Source organism: Leguminivora glycinivorella, chromosome Z (assembly GCF_023078275.1).
Source record: "Leguminivora glycinivorella isolate SPB_JAAS2020 chromosome Z, LegGlyc_1.1, whole genome shotgun sequence".
In the NCBI taxonomy this organism is placed as follows: Eukaryota; Metazoa; Arthropoda; class Insecta; order Lepidoptera; family Tortricidae; genus Leguminivora; species Leguminivora glycinivorella.
Window position 1 is genome coordinate 13,209,801 of NC_062998.1, and position 18,123 is coordinate 13,227,923.

Sequence of the window (18,123 nt, forward strand, 5' to 3'; positions counted from 1 at the left end):
TATCCGTCCTACATTCGATATCGGATCGGATAATGTAACCTACTTACCTACCTACATTTATTGGTTTTCATTCAAGTAGGGACCTAACATTACGCTAATTATGGCTAAGATATATTTCATAGTCATAGTACTTTATTTCATAAACAATGTAAAGTGTGCGGAGTGTGCGTACCAGTAATTATTAACCGGCCTATTTGCCTAGTGTAGAAATTTATTGAAAAATAGTGATTAAACCTTACCCCTGCTGTCATCGTTTGAGGGAACTCCACATCTTTATCTTCACTGAGGTCACTTGCTCCATACAAGATATACATAAACAACTATGCCATAAGAGTTATTTTTCATCAAAACTTAAGTTGGATGACCGTTGACATTAATTAAATTACACGATACAATGAGCAATATAATCCTTGTCAGTATTAATTTCAGACAAACTTAACAATAGTGTATCTATATCAAAACCAAAAACCAAAGTTTGTGTACTGAATAACTTAAAAATAGCAATGTTTATATTGACAGCTGGTTTACGTAACGTACGAAACACCGCCCTACGGCCAGAGAACACGAGAAACTGAATTGACTGAAAAGATGAAAGTTCCGCACTCTATTGCTGCAGACGTCGAAGAGAGTAAATTGATAACAGCGCCACTTAACGTGGAGTAGCTGAACTAGTGTTTTATTAGCGACATCTATGCATTTTTCTTGATAACTGTGGAAATTGACCTTATGGGATCAAATTATTCCTGTTTTATTTAATGTTAAAATTTGAGACGAAAAATAACAAATTATGATTAAAACATCATTAAACAACAGTTTTTTAGAATTAATGGATGTAAAAACGTTCATTATTCGCTTTTTTTTTTTGGTAATCATGGCAACATTGTGATCGAACTGTCAAGTTTATAAGTTATTGTTATTGCTTAGCTTTTGTTTTAAAAATATCTAAATATGACGAAGTAAAAAAAATCGTAACAAAATTATGATAAAAAAGTAATAAAAATATAAAAAAATACTAAACGAAGAAGTTGAACTGATTGTAGGTGGTTGGAATTTATTCATTATTTTTTTACAGCACAATGGTGAAAGTTTGGAAGCTCGGTCTTATGAGCTACGACACGGCCCTAAAGATTCAAAGGGCTATAGTTCGTAAACAGCTGGAATCCATGGTGGACGGCACAGGCAAGGACTGGGATACTCTTCTATTACTGGAGCACAGACCTGTGTACACTGTGGGTTAGTAAACAAATTTCTTCAACTTTCAACGATAAGGAACTGCACCAGCAGTATAGAGCTATACGTAAAACCCATGCTATGGAATATTTATAAGCTAAACCTTATTTTTTAGGAATCCGAGATGACACACGTAAAGAAGAAATAGAAAGACTGAGTTCCTTAGGAGCAGCATTTAGAAAAACAGACAGAGGCGGTCAGATTACGTTCCATGGCCCCGGCCAACTAGTTGCCTACCCAATTATTAATCTAAAACACTTCAAACCGAGTGTAAAGTGGTATGTCAACAACTTGGAGGAGACAGTCATAAATGTTTGTTCAGAATTAGGTAACTTTGGTTCTCTTTATATTTTCTTTACCTACTATTTCCTTGTTATAAAGTAAAAAAAAGATGACTAGGATATGGTCAACTTTAATCGGCTGAACAAAGCACACTTTTTCCCTATTAAGCTTGAGCCATAGTGAATGTATTCAGTTATTTAATTTTGTGCTGCCATGCGAAGGGATGTCTGTTTAAATAACCTTTGTAATAACCATAATTACATTAATAACATTTTATATTACATACACCCGGCCTACTACTATAGTTTGATGTATGATAAATCTTTAATAATAATCATAAAAAATGGCTCAGTCGGTAGTGACCCTGCCTGCTGGGTTTGAATCCCGGTAAGGGCATTTATTTGTGTAATGAGCACAGATCAGGTGTTCCTCAGTCATGGATGTTTTCTATGTATATAAGTATGTATTTATTTATCTATGTAAGTGTGTATATTGTCGCTTAGCACCCATAGTACAAGCTTTGTTTAGTTTGTTGTTGTTGTTGTTGATTGTCCTAAGGCACCCCATAGGTGCATAGGGCCTCCACAAGATCCTTCCACGCCTTTCTATGAGTCACCGCTTTGACCTCATTCCAGCTCAGTCCATATTCCCTCAGCTGCTCCTTGCTTAGTTTGGGGCTAAGTTAATCTGTGTAAGGTGTCCCCAATATTCATTTTATATTTATTAATATTTCTTATTATGCCATCATGCTGCAAAAAGCTAGTACATACCAAAAAATTGTCAAGTGAATTTGTACCAAGATAACTTATGTCAAATTATCTATGAAACTTTAATATAGTCTTGCAGCTGATCAACTGTGCTGTGCCTAATGTGCAAAAGCTCATTGGAAATATGCTTTTCCTTAGTCAATTACATACTTTTATACACAAACAGATTTTAACTACATTTGTCTGTCTGCCTGAATGAAAATGTAAAAAATTGTATTTACATTAAAAAATATTATTAAAATGTCCAATTCATCAGTTTGTCCATTTTTAGTTGTTTCCAATAATCTGCCTTTTATTGTTAAATAACTTACAATGCGATATGCCTTTGCCTATTATTTATTGAATTCATTATACTAATTAAGAGCTCTTGTTCAAGACAGGCTGTGGTTAGGAAAGGGTAACTACGGTACCCTACATCTTACATATTTCTTGTATGTTTAAGTGATTATTATATTTATGCATTTAAACTCGAACAAATATTTGATATCCGTCCTTAACTGTTCCTTAACTGCTACTAAGCGATTGTATGTAGGTAAAATGGCTTGCCAGACTATAATAATCTTGACCCATTCAGCGGAGCTTGCTTTTGCGAATGAACATTCATATAAGTACCTAATAAACTTGATTATATTTAGCGTGGCATCGAAGCGTCGCGACAGTATTTCACCCACCAAAGGTTTAATGAAGTTTGGATCTTCAATACTTTTTTTTAGCAATTTCTTTAACTTTATTCATATTTTGTGTTTATACTTACTATACCTACATATTACTTATTTATAATCATTTAAAGATTACACCACATTAGGCCAGAATTGCAGAACAACTGCTGCTCTAGGTGACCAAGCGCGTGTTTTCAGGGCTGAAAGGCAAACGGTCACCCCACACCGGCGTGTGGATAGAGGACAGCAAGGTGGCCGCCATCGGCGTGCACGCCTCCCGCTACGTAACCTCGCACGGCATCTCGCTCAACTGCGACAACGATCTCTCCTGGTTCGACCACATCGACCCTTGCGGCCTGGACGATAACGGCGTCACCTCACTATCCAACGAGACCCGCCTGCCTTGCACCATAGACAAAATCACACCCATGTTCATCAAGAGTTTCGATAAAGTGTTCAACTGCACCACTGAGAACCTTGAGGTAGACGCGCAGATAGAAATTTTAAACAGTATTTACAATAAGCTGCTGGTACCGCAATGAGACGCGAATGTTTTTTGTTTTTAGCATGTTTACATTTTTTGTGTTTTTTACGCACATTTTATATACTTTTGCCTTGGTGGTGCCATAATTATTATACCTTAGTCCTAAACACTCAAATGACATTTCATAGCCGATTAACTATCTTGTACCTATGTCCTTTGTACGTAAACGTAAAGTGAAGTCCTATCGACATTCCACATAGTTTAAATTTAATTCCCTAATACATACCTATTTTGTTTGATGGAATCGGACTGTCATTTTAGTGGGTTGGGTACAGTAATGGCCAACTTACAAATTCTGATGTAAACAATTGAGTTCTATTCGTTTACACAATTTAATGAAACCAAATTCCATACATTCTAAAATTTTACATATATAGCTAAATATTATATATACAATCGTTTTTAGTATAAGGTGGCCAGTTACTGTAAGATAGCCAGTTACATTGCCCATTTGGGCAATTTTTGTTGTCGTCTAAAATTTGTTGGATCTCAAACTTCATCGTATTTTACTTCGAGGTACGAAAACGTATTTTTACGAACGATAATAGTGAATAACCTTCTAAAGCTCGGAGGTATTTATTTATACTGAAATTGTTGAGTTAAATAAAAAAAGAAATAAGTTTCTACAAGTTTATTTCATTTGTTAAATAATGAAAAAATAAATAAGTCAATTGATTTAACCTAAATAAATAAAAGATGAAGTCTCAAGTTGGGTTAGGAGAAACGACAAGTGGACGACTTGCGGAAGGCGTGTACTCATACAACTGTAGCGTCGCGGCTCGTTTCGTCGAAACCCAACTGAAAGTTCTCGGATAGTAACCCGCTGCCTCCGCGGCAACGGCGTATTTACATACAACGCGTAGACACGACACGGTGCGGCGCCCGGGCGGCCGCTCCTTGTACCCCTGAGTCTCGGCCCTCGGCGACGCTCATCGCCAACACCGGACACCTCCAGGCAATTTGCTATTTTTTATCGTACTTTAGACTACCTTTATATAAATAAACCTAATCGATAAATTCTAGTCAAGAATTATGCTATGTAAAGGTTACAACAATCTACTAAGAGTTACTCGAATTCAGAATAGTCCCCTCGAATCTGAGAAAAATAAACTAAATACTAGACTTATTAATTCCTATTGTTCTCGGGGATTATTCCAAAGATCTATAATTTAAAACTTTGTTTCCGCCTTAATATTCAAAATTGTACAAACACTGGTCAAATGTTAAAAAAAGTATCAAATACTTAAATTAATAAATGCATTGCTAAAATCACTAATTATATGTATAGGCATAGATCTTAATCTAAACGTAGCATGAAATCGCTGCCTCTATAATTTGTCGGTGTAACCACCCATAATAGGTACTTCATTGTATAACTAGTCGTTAAACTACTTACTTATTTAATAAATGCTTATAAATGCAATAATTTACCGCTAAGGTAAATGCAAAAGGCGCGGTGGTTAAGTACAAAAATACTGCGTACGACGGTGCGCATCGAGGTGGACGGAGTTACGACCTGATACAGTTAAGTCTTTATAAGATTTTGTCAGTCATTTGTATCACATGTGCCTCGAGAGGCAATGGGACCGGGTCGCGAGGGGCTGGGCGCCTACGAGAGGTGCTTGGGCGGCGCGAGCCACTTGCGCATGTAGTAGCAGAAGACGGTGGCGATGTACAGCAGCACGAGCAGCGCGCACGCCACGCCCAGCAGCAGCACAGAGCCCTTGCTCGGGCACGGCTCCACTATCGTCACCGTTTTTTCTGCAAATAAACAACACTTGTAAACAAACTTATGAGCGCGTAAAGCAACATAGATGAGCCTGGCATTTGTTGTCTCGTTGGGTTGGAGTCACAACTAGATGAGCTAGAGAAGCAGGACAAGTGGCGTACTAGAAGAGAGGCCTAATGTGCTCTGCAGTGGGCCACTAAAAACTCTATGGTGATGATGATGATAAGGAAGATAGCTACTATACGTCAGTGTGTGTGCATAGTGTCAGCAAGAAAGCTCTTATACAGTAGTAGAAGATTTCTACTCTAGTTATCTACTTTGTGTGAACGATGTGTAAACGTACCACCAAAACTAGTCTCCGACGCAGTGCCGCCGGGCTTGTCGGAGCGCAGGAAGTCTGTGCTCTGCCTTTCATCTCCGAAGTCAAGTACAAGGATTTCCTGGGAAATGTTCATATCTTCCTCTTGGCTGCGCGCCTCTCCAGTTTCGTTGTGAGGCAACGAACGTTTCTTCCTGCCCCATGACTCCAAAGATTCTCTGCCCCATTCGCACACCGCCTGAAAAGATATAATTGGTTCGTGTTATGTATGGGATTACAGAATTTTTGTTATGGTTTGATTTTAGTGGGTCATAAAAGTATACTCACTGGTTCACAAGGTCCAAGACAGTATTTAACATTGCACTGGAAGATGACTCCGTAAGACTCGGTGAATCGGAAAGCTTCGTACACTGACTGAAGAGCGTTGCCATCGGGAGTGAAAGCCGGGAAGATGCCGGGGTCAACGGGGCACCTAAAGAGAAATATTTTTTACATTATTGACAAGCCATGATATTAAATAGAAATGAATCAAAGGAATTGCAATAAGACACAACAACGATCACTCACCCTTCGTCATCAATAATCTGGAAAGTGCTCTTTGAGTCCTTTGCCATCGCCACACAGCTGCGGGCGAAGATGCCATACGGAGCTGAAAATAAAAAAAAATATGAATATTAGTACCATCGTAATTTCTTTTTACATCATTCAGAAAAGATGAAGATTGAATATGCATGTCTCACTGTCTTCGGGGATCTCGATGCGGAATGTGAGCCGGTCTCCAATGCGGACGGTCTCCACCTCGCGCTGGCGAGCGTCCAGGATGCGGATGCGCGGGGGCGGGGCCTCGGGCGCCGCGGTAATAGAGATCATCTCCGGATCCCTACAAACACACATCATATGTAAAACATACCATTAATCTCGCCTTCGCGTCTCAAATTATACCAATAAAAATTCCAAGGATTAAAACGCATAATTTAACTTAAATCACGGGAACATGTTTACATTACAAAGTAGCCAGACCATTATACTAAGTAGCGACAATGTGGGCCGGCTCGGCTGCAGTTAAGGTACCTCATTGACAGTAATCACGATCTTTATCGTGCTTCGGGTAACCTCATTAAAATACAAAGTCTGGTGAAATTGCGTTTAACGTTGCCGCACACGTCCTCACACCATTTCTCGGTCACATAAACCTAATTGTTATACGTTTATAATACAGAAGCTCGGTTGAATTTTAAAATTCTATTCGCATGGGAATTAGTTCGTGTGTACAAAAGTGATGATTAGATGAAAGGGTATCATACGATTAATATTACTTAGTGTTTACCACGTGTTTATCTAGGTATTACATTATTCGGTACAATTGTATCAAAAACTGAGGACACTTTATTGTTGCAACCTAGCTGGTCCTCGTGACTCGTTATTATAGAAGTCGATACTAACTAGCAGTTGTTTGTTTTCTACAAAAGTAAATGCTACAATTTCTGAGAAAGCCCTTAATGTTAAGTCTCGTAATTATACGTATAGAGTTCGGGCGGTGAAAGGATCATGTTACTAACCTGATGGGCACCATTCCAAAGGTAATATTCTTGGAGCTCATGTCGTACGTGCACTTGACTTTGTAGATCTTATCCGCTTTGGTCATTACTACGCTGTGATGTTGAAGAACGACGGTGTTGGAGTACACTCCGGTCTAAAATTAGAACGAATTGTTAAATCAGATGTCAACTTTCAAGCATGAAGGAACAGTAAGTTAATTAAAAAAATACATTAAATAAATTCGGCATTTGACGTGTCGCGTCGCCAAAGGTTAGAATAAAATATCAAACCAATTTTACCAAACCTAAGAATTGCCTGTCCGCCCGTTGAATGGCTGAGGCTATCAAAACCACGTCAAAATTTTTGCGATAACCTGAATCCGCACAGCCGGTATGTGGAGGAATTGAGTCCCAACCCAACAACATGAAATAGTATGTTGCAGTCTTGGCCAGCCATGTTGAGTTCGAGGCGGAACAGGTCGCTGTTGATGCGACTATGTCGATGTTGCACGTCTCGGAACGACCCAACGCGTAGATGCGCTTGTTGAACGGCTGAGTGTCGGCTGGTGACACCCAACCCAACCCAAGGATACTTACAACGCTCTGTGTGTTGCAGTCCTGGCCAGCCATGGTGAGGTCGAGGAGGAACAAGTCGCTGTTGACTACGTCGATATTGCACGTCTCGGAACGGCCCAGCGCGTAGATGCGCTCATTGAACGGCTGAGCCTGTCGGCTGGTGACACCCAACCCAAGGATACTTACAACGCTCTGTGTGTTGCAGTCCTGGCCAGCCATGGTGAGGTCGAGGAGGAACAAGTCGCTGTTGACTACGTCGATATTGCACGTCTCGGAACGGCCCAGCGCGTAGATGCGCTCATTGAACGGCTGAGCCTGTCGGCTGGTGACACCCAACCCAAGGATACTTACAACGCTCTGTGTGTTGCAGTCCTGGCCAGCCATGGTGAGGTCGAGGAGGAACAAGTCGCTGTTGACTACGTCGATATTGCACGTCTCGGAACGGCCCAGCGCATAGATGCGCTCATTGAACGGCTGAGCCTGTCGGCTGGTGACACCCAACCCAAGGATACTTACAACGCTCTGTGTGTTGCAGTCCTGGCCAGCCATGGTGAGGTCGAGACGAAACAAGTCGCTGTTGACTACGTCGATGTTGCACGTCTTGGAGCGGCCCAGCGCGTAGATGCGCTCATTGAACGGCTGAGCCTGTCGGCTGGTGACACCCAACCCAAGGATACTTACAACGCTCTGTGTGTTGCAGTCCTGGCCAGCCATGGTGAGGTCGAGGAGGAACAAGTCACTGTTGACTACGTCGATGTTGCACGTCTGGGAACGGCCCAGCGCGTAGATGCGCTCATTGAACAGCTGAGTCTGTCGGCTGGTGACACCCAACCCAAGGATACTTACAACGCTCTGTGTGTTGCAGTCCTGGCCAGCCATGGTGAGGTCGAGACGAAACAAGTCGCTGTTGACTACGTCGATGTTGCACGTCTCGGAACGACCCAGCGCGTAGATGCGACCGTTGAACGGCTTGTTCGTGCGGACCTGCACCGCGATGCGCGTGTCCTTGCATAATACTGACACTGAGGAAACGGAAAGCTTATGTTTAATATAACAATAAACACCTCGTTCCTGTACTCTAAGGGCCACTTGCACCAACGAAAATGGAGGGTTAACCTACCATTTTGTATGGAATTTGACAGTACCCTGACTACCCCACTAACCCTGAGTTAAGTTGTTGGTGCAAGTGGGCCTAATAGGTATTAACGCAGAATTATATATTACTATTTAATTTAAATTCGTATTCCCTTCTATCTGCCTTAATCGGATAGCACTATAGTTTACTGTTATGATCGAATGCAAAAGGTTATTTCTTTCGCGGTATTAGACACATTACAAGTTAATTGCATATTTACCATCGTAACAGGTGCCAGTCTTGTCGCAGTTCGCGTCGTTTCTTGTCAAGTTGCTAGAAGGGTTATTGTCCTGCTGGTGCTCGATTGTTACTGGCAGCTCTCCATTAGTGTTGCTGGGTGGCTCTAAAACAAATAGAAAAAAAGGTTGTAGGGTCTGGCTCGTATTCCAACTAATGAGGGCTCTACTGTAATCAAAATGACTCTCTAATAATGCCGAACAAATGTATAAAGCGCACGTACCCGACCGTCCGAACCTTTGATTAGGCTTGCTGTAAGTGCGCGCCTCGCGTATCATCATAATCGAACAAGATTGCAGCACCGCCACAGTGCAAGACTCCTAATCAGCAACCTAACTGCAATTTTCCTTTTATTTTTAATTTTACATTTATTTATTTATTTTATCAATCAAAAGGTTAAATTTCCATTTATGGCCATGCTCCATAAAACCGAGTATTAACTTCAGTCATAGATTAAATATAAGAAGATCATGACATCCCATACATTAAAATTCGACCGCCTAAGAACGCGCATACACTACACCACACATAGATGGCACCACAAAAATGCCTTGTTGCCATCGATTATTTGTAGATTGGCGTCACTTTCTAGCCATAAATCTATGTCAAAAGTGACACTTAACGCCATCTACAAGGATAATCGAAAGCTACAAGACATTTTATTTGTCGCGCCATCTATGTGTGGTGTAGTGTATGCGCGTTCTTAGGCGGTCGCATTTTAATGTATATATGGGATGGTATGATCTTCTTATATAGGTATTTAATCTATGCTTCAGTACATATGATTAACCTTTTCCATGCTAACGACAATCCGTAGCAGACCATAAAACAACATAGACTTAAGTTTATAAATACGTATAAAATTAAGTTAAAACTCAGTTTTGACACTTCGGTGTGTGTTTGACACGACATTGAAAAGGTTAATGTTGCAATTCCACGCCACGTTAACGCGATCAACACGTAAACCCATCAAAAGTACTCATAGAAGCCGCACTGCTAATGATAAGTGTACTGTGACCGCAACTCCGCTGCCTCGGTAACACGCCGACTGCAATTACCGTGCACCGCGAACCTGACAACCAAGGGCTATTCTAGATTTTCACACGCAATTGGAAACTACTTGGTCCCATCGACACTCGCTTGCTAATCCCCAGAGCGAATGGTCGTTGTTAAAATCTCATGAGTTACAACATAGATACAGGAATAAAATATAGACGGAAGGTTCTAAGTAGGATCAATAACCTTAGGTCATCCTGTATTCTAATGAAGTATAACTGTATACTGATAGAAACAGATATAGCTACTCTACTCGATCTTCAATTAGTACACTACTGGGCACGTAGCCGAATGGCACAAACGCTCACGAAACGAAACGCTCGTAGATATCTATCTCTATCGCTCTTGCGTATTGTCACGACAGAGCCAGGCTACCTTTCGCGGCGTTTCGTTTTCGTTTCGCGTCGCAGAAATTCCATTCGGCTACGGCACCAGCTGTTTCTGTCTAAAAACTCATTATTTTTATCAAAATTATATGAAGTTAGCCAGCTGGTCATCAGTAAACTATTGTCATAATGGAAAAGTGGTGCCTTGATGACGTCACATTACCCATCATCTAGATGTCCTCTAATCTATGAGTTACAACATAACGTGTCGTTATGCGAGGTAACACCGCGCCATAATCTACTGTTTTGACAACGCAATCAGCAGGCAGATGAGTATATTACGACGGTGCATGTCTTGACATTATAATTATGAGGCTCTGAGCAAACACTGCACATGACAAACAATAGCCACATTTTTTCACAAGTAGTTGGTGAGACAGTAGTTGTCTTAAAACAAGTCAACCTGTAGAAGAAGGTGCAATAATGATACTTATGTAGGTACTGTATTTTAATGAAGATCTTTTTCATATGGAAAGTCGGTTGGTGATAAACCACCATAGTTTAGGCACAGTATAATAAAGAGTACTATCGTACAGTATGGCCACTCCTGCTCCCCGCTGAAATCGCCGCCCACCCCCTCTCGGTTACCTGACAGTTACCGCCTGTCAAAAACGCTAACAGTCGGCCTGTCATATGTCACTCATACAAGCATAGTACGCGTTCACCTACACGAGCTTAGACTGTGTGCTAGGAACGAGTCTCTTTCATATAGGTATATTTGATCGCCAGTGTCCGAGGTGTGGTTTAGGAGTGATTGATTACTATCAACTAGTATTTAAATAAAGTGTTTCGTATTGACACAAGCGGAATACAATAAAGAACAGCGGGGCAAATCTCGACTGGGGGTCAATTGTAACTAATCCATTTTTTCCATTATTACACTATAATGTTGGATTCTACATGTATCCACTGAACACGCCTACAAAATATAATCGGTGGACACTATATTTAATAATGCAAACATGGAAAAATGGACCAGTTACATTAGCCCCCAGTTGAGATTTGCCCCGCTGTACCTTAAAATAGATTTTAGCATTTTTAGCAGACCCAGCTATATTTTTGAAATGATTGTGTCGTTTAAAATACACTGATACCGTTATTTACAACCAAACAAGAAACAGTAATAAATATACTGTTGTTGACACCTCATCAAAAAGACCAATAAAATGCAATGGAGAAGTGGCCAGTGCAGTGAACTCAGTAACCTTACTATGATGCCTTTTCCACAAAGTTGATAATCCACTTTTGGAAATAAGTGCAGTTTACAGTTCGTAGGTACGGTATCTATTATAAGTATGTTTAACAATTTATTTTATAAACTAAAGGTACCTTTCCCTAAAAGGGTTAATTAATTATCTTGGAAATTACTAAGAACCAAAGACATATGTAACTCCGTATAGATAGCTACAGTCTAAGAAAAAAACGTTCATCAGAACCATATAGAAAAAAGGTACGGTGGCCTAGATGGCGTTACACCTTTGGGGGACGCTCGGCTAGATAGCGTTAATATTAATATTTGACATTTTAACACATATCACTTGCTAAGAATATGGGCCAAATTGTCAAAACTGAGGTTTAAAAGTTTTTAAGTTTACTTGTGACCAGAGATGGCAGTGATTACATATTTTACTTTGACAGTAACTCCCTATAAAACTTGATCCTCAACTACTTTGGTACTCTAATCCCTTATTAAGTGCCTACCTAACTTCCTAGTTTACCTACAGGCATTTCGGGCTTTTACCGATCGGCATGTGTAATACCTAGGTTTTACCGTACTTCATGTTTTACAGTAACGTATATGATCATTGCATCATTAGATAACAGGAGATCAGCATCCTGGTTTTAGCATTAGGAAATTATGGTAGTAAACTACGCCTACCGCAAATTACCGATTCACGAGTAGGTAATAAAGAGGCATACTGGAAAGGAATACATGTGCTCAGCAGTAGGCGATAAAGGGCATATCGTCACTACTTTTAAAAAAACTTGTATCTTCGTCTGTCAATGAAAAGAAAATTGTAGTATGTATGGAATGCATATAGACTTACTGCGTTTTAACTTTGAGGAGCAGCGTGATATACGAGATTTTTTCAAAGTAGTGACGGTATGATGCAAAGAGTAGGTAATATTGTTTCAATAAAATTAATTACTTCTCACAACTAACTAAGTAGGCGCCTTGTTCCCTACCTTAGTCCAAAGAGGATCGAGTATTATAGAGAGTTACTGTCAAAGTAAAATGTGTAATCACAGTGCATTAGACTGCCATCTTTTGAATCTCAGTTTTGACAATTTGGCCGATATTCTTAACTTGATGTGTTTTAAAATATTAAATATTAATATTAGCGCCATCTAGCTGAGCGTACCCTAAAGGTGTAATGCCATCTAGGCCACCGTACCCTTTTTCTGTATGGTACTGAGGTACGTTTTTTCTTAGACTTTATCTGTCTATACGGAGTTCAGTATAGGTCTTTGGTAATGCACATGCCCCCAAAGGTGTAACGACATCTAGGCCACCGTAACTATTTCTATATGGTTCTGAGCAAGGTTCTAAGGTACGTTTTTTCTTAGACTGTAGCTGTCTATATGGAGTTACATATATGTCTTTGGTCTAATTATTCGCAAGAGCAAATAAAGATAAGCGGGGATTCCTTTTTACTCTTATTAGATAAGGCTACACCTAACACACCTCGGACACTGGCGATCAAATATATTGAAAGAGGCGCATTCCTAGCTCACAGTCTTAGCTCGTGTAGGTGAACGCGTACTATGCTTGTATGAGTGAAATATGACAGGTCGACTGTTCGTGTTTTTGACAGGCGGTAACTGTGAGGTAACCGAGAGGGGGTGGGCGGCACTTTCAGCGGGGAGCGGGAGTGGCCATACTGTACGATAGTACTCTTTATTATACTGTGACCTCACTATTAGGATTTTTTTTGAACTAGGTATAGTAGGTATATTGCGTTTAATCTTGGTTTAATCTTATACAATAAAATGGTGCGTTCCTTTGACGGATGCAGTGGAGCGCACCAGTCGCATTAGTTATGCTTTAATTAACGTAGCAATTTTAATTTGCTTTTTTATTGATAAGTTTAGCTGTAAAGAAAAATCTTATTTACAGCATCAATTATTTTTTACACTATAGAAAAAAATGCTTTCCTACTGTCGTAAAAATACAAATAACTTCAGAAGTGATTACATCGCAGCGCGTTTTACCATTACGTCACTACTTTTAAAAAACTTGTATCTTCGTCTGTCAATGAAAAGAAAATTGTAGTAAGTATGTATGGAATGCATAATTGCATATAGACTTACTGCGTTTTAACTTTGAGGAGTAGCGTGAGATACGAGATTTTTCCAAAGTAGTGACGATTTCCTAATACGAATTATTCGTAGCCTATCTCGTGCCTCACGATAGCAAAGTTCAGTGTACGTAACCTACGTGTCATAAAATTCTTCATAGCCATGCCAGTGTCACGGTCCGAGGGCTGCCGTGAAAATCGAATTTTGCAAATCCTGTATTATCCGTCACTCTTTTTACAATTGATGTGACAGAGATGGATATAACGATGGACTTTAAAGTTCGCGCCAGTGTCCATTGGAGTTCATCAGAGTCGGTGACACGCGGCAGCAGCGGACTGCCCATTCGCAACGCCTCAATGACTTACAAGAAACGATCAACAATTTCTCACGGTAACTTAGTTAATTTTATACTAAGCCCAAGAAATAATATACACACTCGTATATATTACGTTCAGGAGCGGATCTATTGTTTACCAAATAGCATCTCTCATGAATCTCATGATACAGCGGCCAGGGGAACACAAATATCTGATCGCCTTTATACATATATATTTTATGCGATAGGAGGCAAAAGAGCAGACAGGTCGCCTGATGGTAAGCGGTCACTGTAGAATGCTTATTCTGATATGTTTGACAACCTCGGGCGCTGCGATATATCTGATGGAGAATGAGTTTGTCATTATTTTGCGTTATCAATTACAGCGGAGCTTTTATTAGGGGTCAACTTGGCGTTAGAAAGAGACAAAAAATAACCTATGTCACTTTCCATCCCTTCAACTATCTCTACTTAAAAAATCGCATCAATTTGTCGCTCCGTTTTGCCGTGAAAGACGGAAAAACAAACAGACACACACACACTTTCCCATTTACAATATAGTTTTTGGGGGCCTTTAAAAGTACATAAGGCCTAGTGGCCTACCTATATTTTAAATACCTACAGATATGCATATTCCAAAGTCTGATTCAAGGAATTGTTTTGTACTACTTATATCAAGAGGCTGCAACCGATATCAATCCTCCCATACGATTGCGAATCCTGCAATCACCATATTTTGCTAAGTGGGGTCCATAAATAACATATGTTATGTAAGAATCTCTTCTGTAAGGATAATTATATAATTATCCACCTAGGAGCTGTTTCAATGAATGCCGATTGCGACTGGAGCATTCCGAATGCTAAGTATTCCATTTAAGAGGAAAGTGGACGAAGATTCCGAAACCAGTTTTTTATACGGATAGTCCTCTTTTCCTCTCTGGATATTGATATTATTGGAAATACATTTACATCTATTTTTTGGTTATTCCGAAAATTAAGAGCTAACTGATTTCTTCAAAATAAACGATTCTACAGGTGACATGACCAATGATGATGACGATGCTCGGTATGAGCCAAGCTAAGTTAGCAGCGATCTTAACTGACTTGCCGCCGGTGCAAATGTTATTTTATACTTGAATATTGTATTAAATGATAACGCTTACTTAACCCATGTACAGGCGAGGCCATTTAAAATCGCCGCCAACATATTATTGTTAGTTCGATGTGACTCTGGGAGCATTTAAATCGATAATCAAATGTAAGGGTACAGCAATTACTAAAATACATCAAATTGTGTAAAAATATCTGTCACAATATCAAAATCCAGGGGGAAAATGAGGTCTACTTTTGTGTCCTCTTAATGTACTGGACATACCTGGGCAAAAAGCTGTCGGAAGTGTCTGTGAGACGCTAACGGTTTCTGATAGGGTTTCTGTAGCCAACGTTCCCTATTGCCGGGACACCGTTACACTTGCATTCCCCTTTGATGAATACTATCGCTGCTATTGGATAAGCATTGGTTGACTGGTATAATGTATTTATTGATAAGTCTGCAATTTTAATGGTTCCTGTAGCTGTGATTAAAATATTGCATAGCTGTGAACAGCTTATATTTCATTACGTACATATGGTCGGAAAACGCCCATTATTTTAAAAACATAAATGTTTCTTTTAACAGATTATAATAATTAAACGATTAAATAGGCTTAAATGATTGCCCGATCATAAATGAACATTTTAGAAAATCTCAGAAAAGTCAGAAGTACTATGTCCTAAATTACGATTACAAAATTATATGTTTGACAAGAGGTTTTCCGAGTCTTGCCCATTCTACAATTTCTACATATTTCATTTCTAAATTTCAAATGTTATATCCTACGTTAAAATTACGGAAGATACTGGCAACAACAAACTACGGGGAAATGTCAGAAGTCTATTATAACTATTCACGTCCGAAGCCAGGCTGCATTTGCAATGGCCGCGCGGCCGCGGCCAATGACCTATAACTAAGTGATGGCAGCAAGGCCGGCCAAGGCCGTTATATTATCGCGATTAGTGCCGCATATGTCGACCAATACTTTATTTACAAGTATATTTACGCGTTTGCATGGATTATCTATCAGAAAGTATTAGTGCTGTCAAATCAGTGTTTTGATTCTTAACGCCTGGTCACTTTTCAAAGTATTTAAATAGGTACTTACTCTGTGAATTAGGTACCTAAATTCGGTCATTTTTCTTTATAAGGATATATGTAGAACTTCGATTATGACACCGTTCTATTTACGCGTGTTGTGATTCAATTATAATCAATTTAGGGCTATTTCTATGAGTTTTTTTGGGCTATTAAACCAAGACGAAATCGACCTCACGGGCGATGCAAAAAATCCTATTAAGTAAAGTCGAGTATGACCACCGTTATGGGCTACCGAAACGGGCGCCACCGCTGGCGCTAAGCCACATCCGTACTTGTTTGTCGCTTTTTGCATCGAATATCCGAATGCAGCGGCGAGGGCGTGATACGGCACATTCCGACCTAAACCAAGCTGATGGAATTATACAGACAAGACAGAGCCAATATCACTGCGCCTACTGATTGAATTTAAATGGACCACGGCCATGCTCCACATGCATACGCCTTTATGTATCTTTGGTCAGACACTCGTTTTCATATCATTTATCTTAATGACATTGCAAGTTAAAGAATAGGTTCCAATTATAAAAGCCTACGGGTATATTTGCTATTGAGTGTAATTGCATACGGCATACCTTACCGTTACAATTTGATTTTAACGTTTATGTAAATGGTTGCAACAAGTTGGTAGGTACGCATGTTTAGGAGGCTTAGGTAATAATCTGCACCTGCAGTGCAGTTAGAATTTTCTAGTATCAGCTCCTATGCATGTTAAAGAATGAAAATCATGTTCATACCGTTTCTAAGATACTTAGTATTGATTGAATTTGATACGAGAAGAGTTAATATACCTTTTCCATTCTAAATGAGGAAATGAAATAAGAAATTGAATTTGTTCCTGCTTACATGCAAATAACGGATGGTATCGTAGTGGGAGAACTTCTGAATAGTTCATTATTGTGTGCTGTGCGTTATAATGAAGCTGGAGGATGGATGCCAATCTTAATGCCATAACTGCGGTTCTCGTAATGGGGTAGGCAGTAGGTAGCTCGATCGTTGTGAGCTTACCGCTCACCTACCGTACCATTTTGAAGCATTAACCGTAGATGTTGGTTACTGATCCTGAACCCATCATTGCAAAATAGAGAAAATAGAGAAATTGTGTAACTTTTATTTAAATACAGGCTTTTAAATATCTTATTCTTGGACTGTCCGAAGAAGCAGAAAACTTGCACACAAATGTAAATCAAGAGACGCATATAATATATTGTGGTACCTGCCATACATATGTGATTTGGTTAGTTTTTGTCATTAGTCAGACAGCTAATAGGTATCTCAAACGAATAAGCCTCTTCCTACGCAAAAACAATTCATTGTTATAATGTGTCAGTATTTTTGTTTTCCTTTCCACTAACCATTAATACAGATCTCGAATATTCATAACTACATAATTATGTAAATTATTATGACTATGAAAATATATTTACAAAAAGCTATCAAATGGACGTACATAATTGTTATGTCGTACACTATAGGATAAGGGACATTATGTCAACGCATACGTCTGCTTACTGAGAACCATAAAGCCACCCATACACGTTAAGTTTACTGGCCAACCGTTAGTTTCTTTAAGTGTGCTTGTAGCGTGATAGTCGTGATGGAGACGATGAAGTGGCGTGTTAGAAGTGTTAGTTAACTTTTATTTTTTGTCAGTCGTGCTCCTCACGCACTCCACTCCTTAAAAAAATTTCAATATTTGTAATGTTAAGAACACAATCTGGCCTACCTGCGTTAACCAAACGTAAGGGTACCACCGACTGGCGCGTGTCTGTAGACTTTATCAGTTCGCCAGACATTATCGGTTAAAAAGAAAAATTACAGCGCCAAAATAACTACCGTTATCGTCCGGCAAACTAAA

The 18,123-nt window shown here is 39.6% G+C and overlaps 2 protein-coding genes across 3 annotated transcripts in view; one reads left to right on the top strand and one right to left on the bottom strand.

Moving 5' to 3' along the window:
• Positions 1-900: 900 nt before the first annotated feature.
• On the top strand, positions 901-3,750 carry LOC125240646 (putative lipoyltransferase 2, mitochondrial). Of its 2 annotated transcripts, XM_048148640.1 has the most exons (4): positions 901-990; positions 1,073-1,233; positions 1,346-1,558; positions 3,137-3,750. In XM_048148640.1, exons 1-4 carry the CDS (start codon positions 980-982, stop codon positions 3,478-3,480), a joined length of 729 nt encoding a protein of 242 aa, XP_048004597.1. In that variant the 5' UTR covers positions 901-979; the 3' UTR covers positions 3,481-3,750. The 2 variants fall into 2 exon arrangements, with proteins under 2 accessions (XP_048004597.1, XP_048004598.1); XM_048148641.1 differs by lacking the exon at positions 901-990 and having other exon boundaries at positions 1,001-1,233.
• A 353-nt stretch (positions 3,751-4,103) lies between these two features.
• The window catches only part of LOC125240643, an 85,978-nt gene continuing 71,958 nt past the window's right edge, over positions 4,104-18,123 (bottom strand). The window contains exons 10-17 of the mRNA XM_048148639.1: positions 9,000-9,122; positions 8,491-8,666; positions 7,090-7,223; positions 6,271-6,410; positions 6,098-6,179; positions 5,858-6,002; positions 5,555-5,768; positions 4,104-5,243 (exon numbers count right to left, since the gene is read on the bottom strand). Coding sequence (XP_048004596.1) covers positions 5,092-5,243; positions 5,555-5,768; positions 5,858-6,002; positions 6,098-6,179; positions 6,271-6,410; positions 7,090-7,223; positions 8,491-8,666; positions 9,000-9,122 — 1,166 coding nt within the window. The 3' untranslated portion in view covers positions 4,104-5,091. The remainder of the gene's footprint in view (positions 5,244-5,554; positions 5,769-5,857; positions 6,003-6,097; positions 6,180-6,270; positions 6,411-7,089; positions 7,224-8,490; positions 8,667-8,999; positions 9,123-18,123) is intronic.

Bases quoted from the DNA above. Each gene is read 5' to 3' on its own strand.
- LOC125240646 (XM_048148640.1), top strand. The intron at 1,234-1,345 runs GTTAGTAAACAA...CTTATTTTTTAG, and splicing joins CAGACCTGTGTACACTGTGG to GAATCCGAGATGACACACGT. The intron at 1,559-3,136 runs GTAACTTTGGTT...GCGTGTTTTCAG, and splicing joins AAATGTTTGTTCAGAATTAG to GGCTGAAAGGCAAACGGTCA.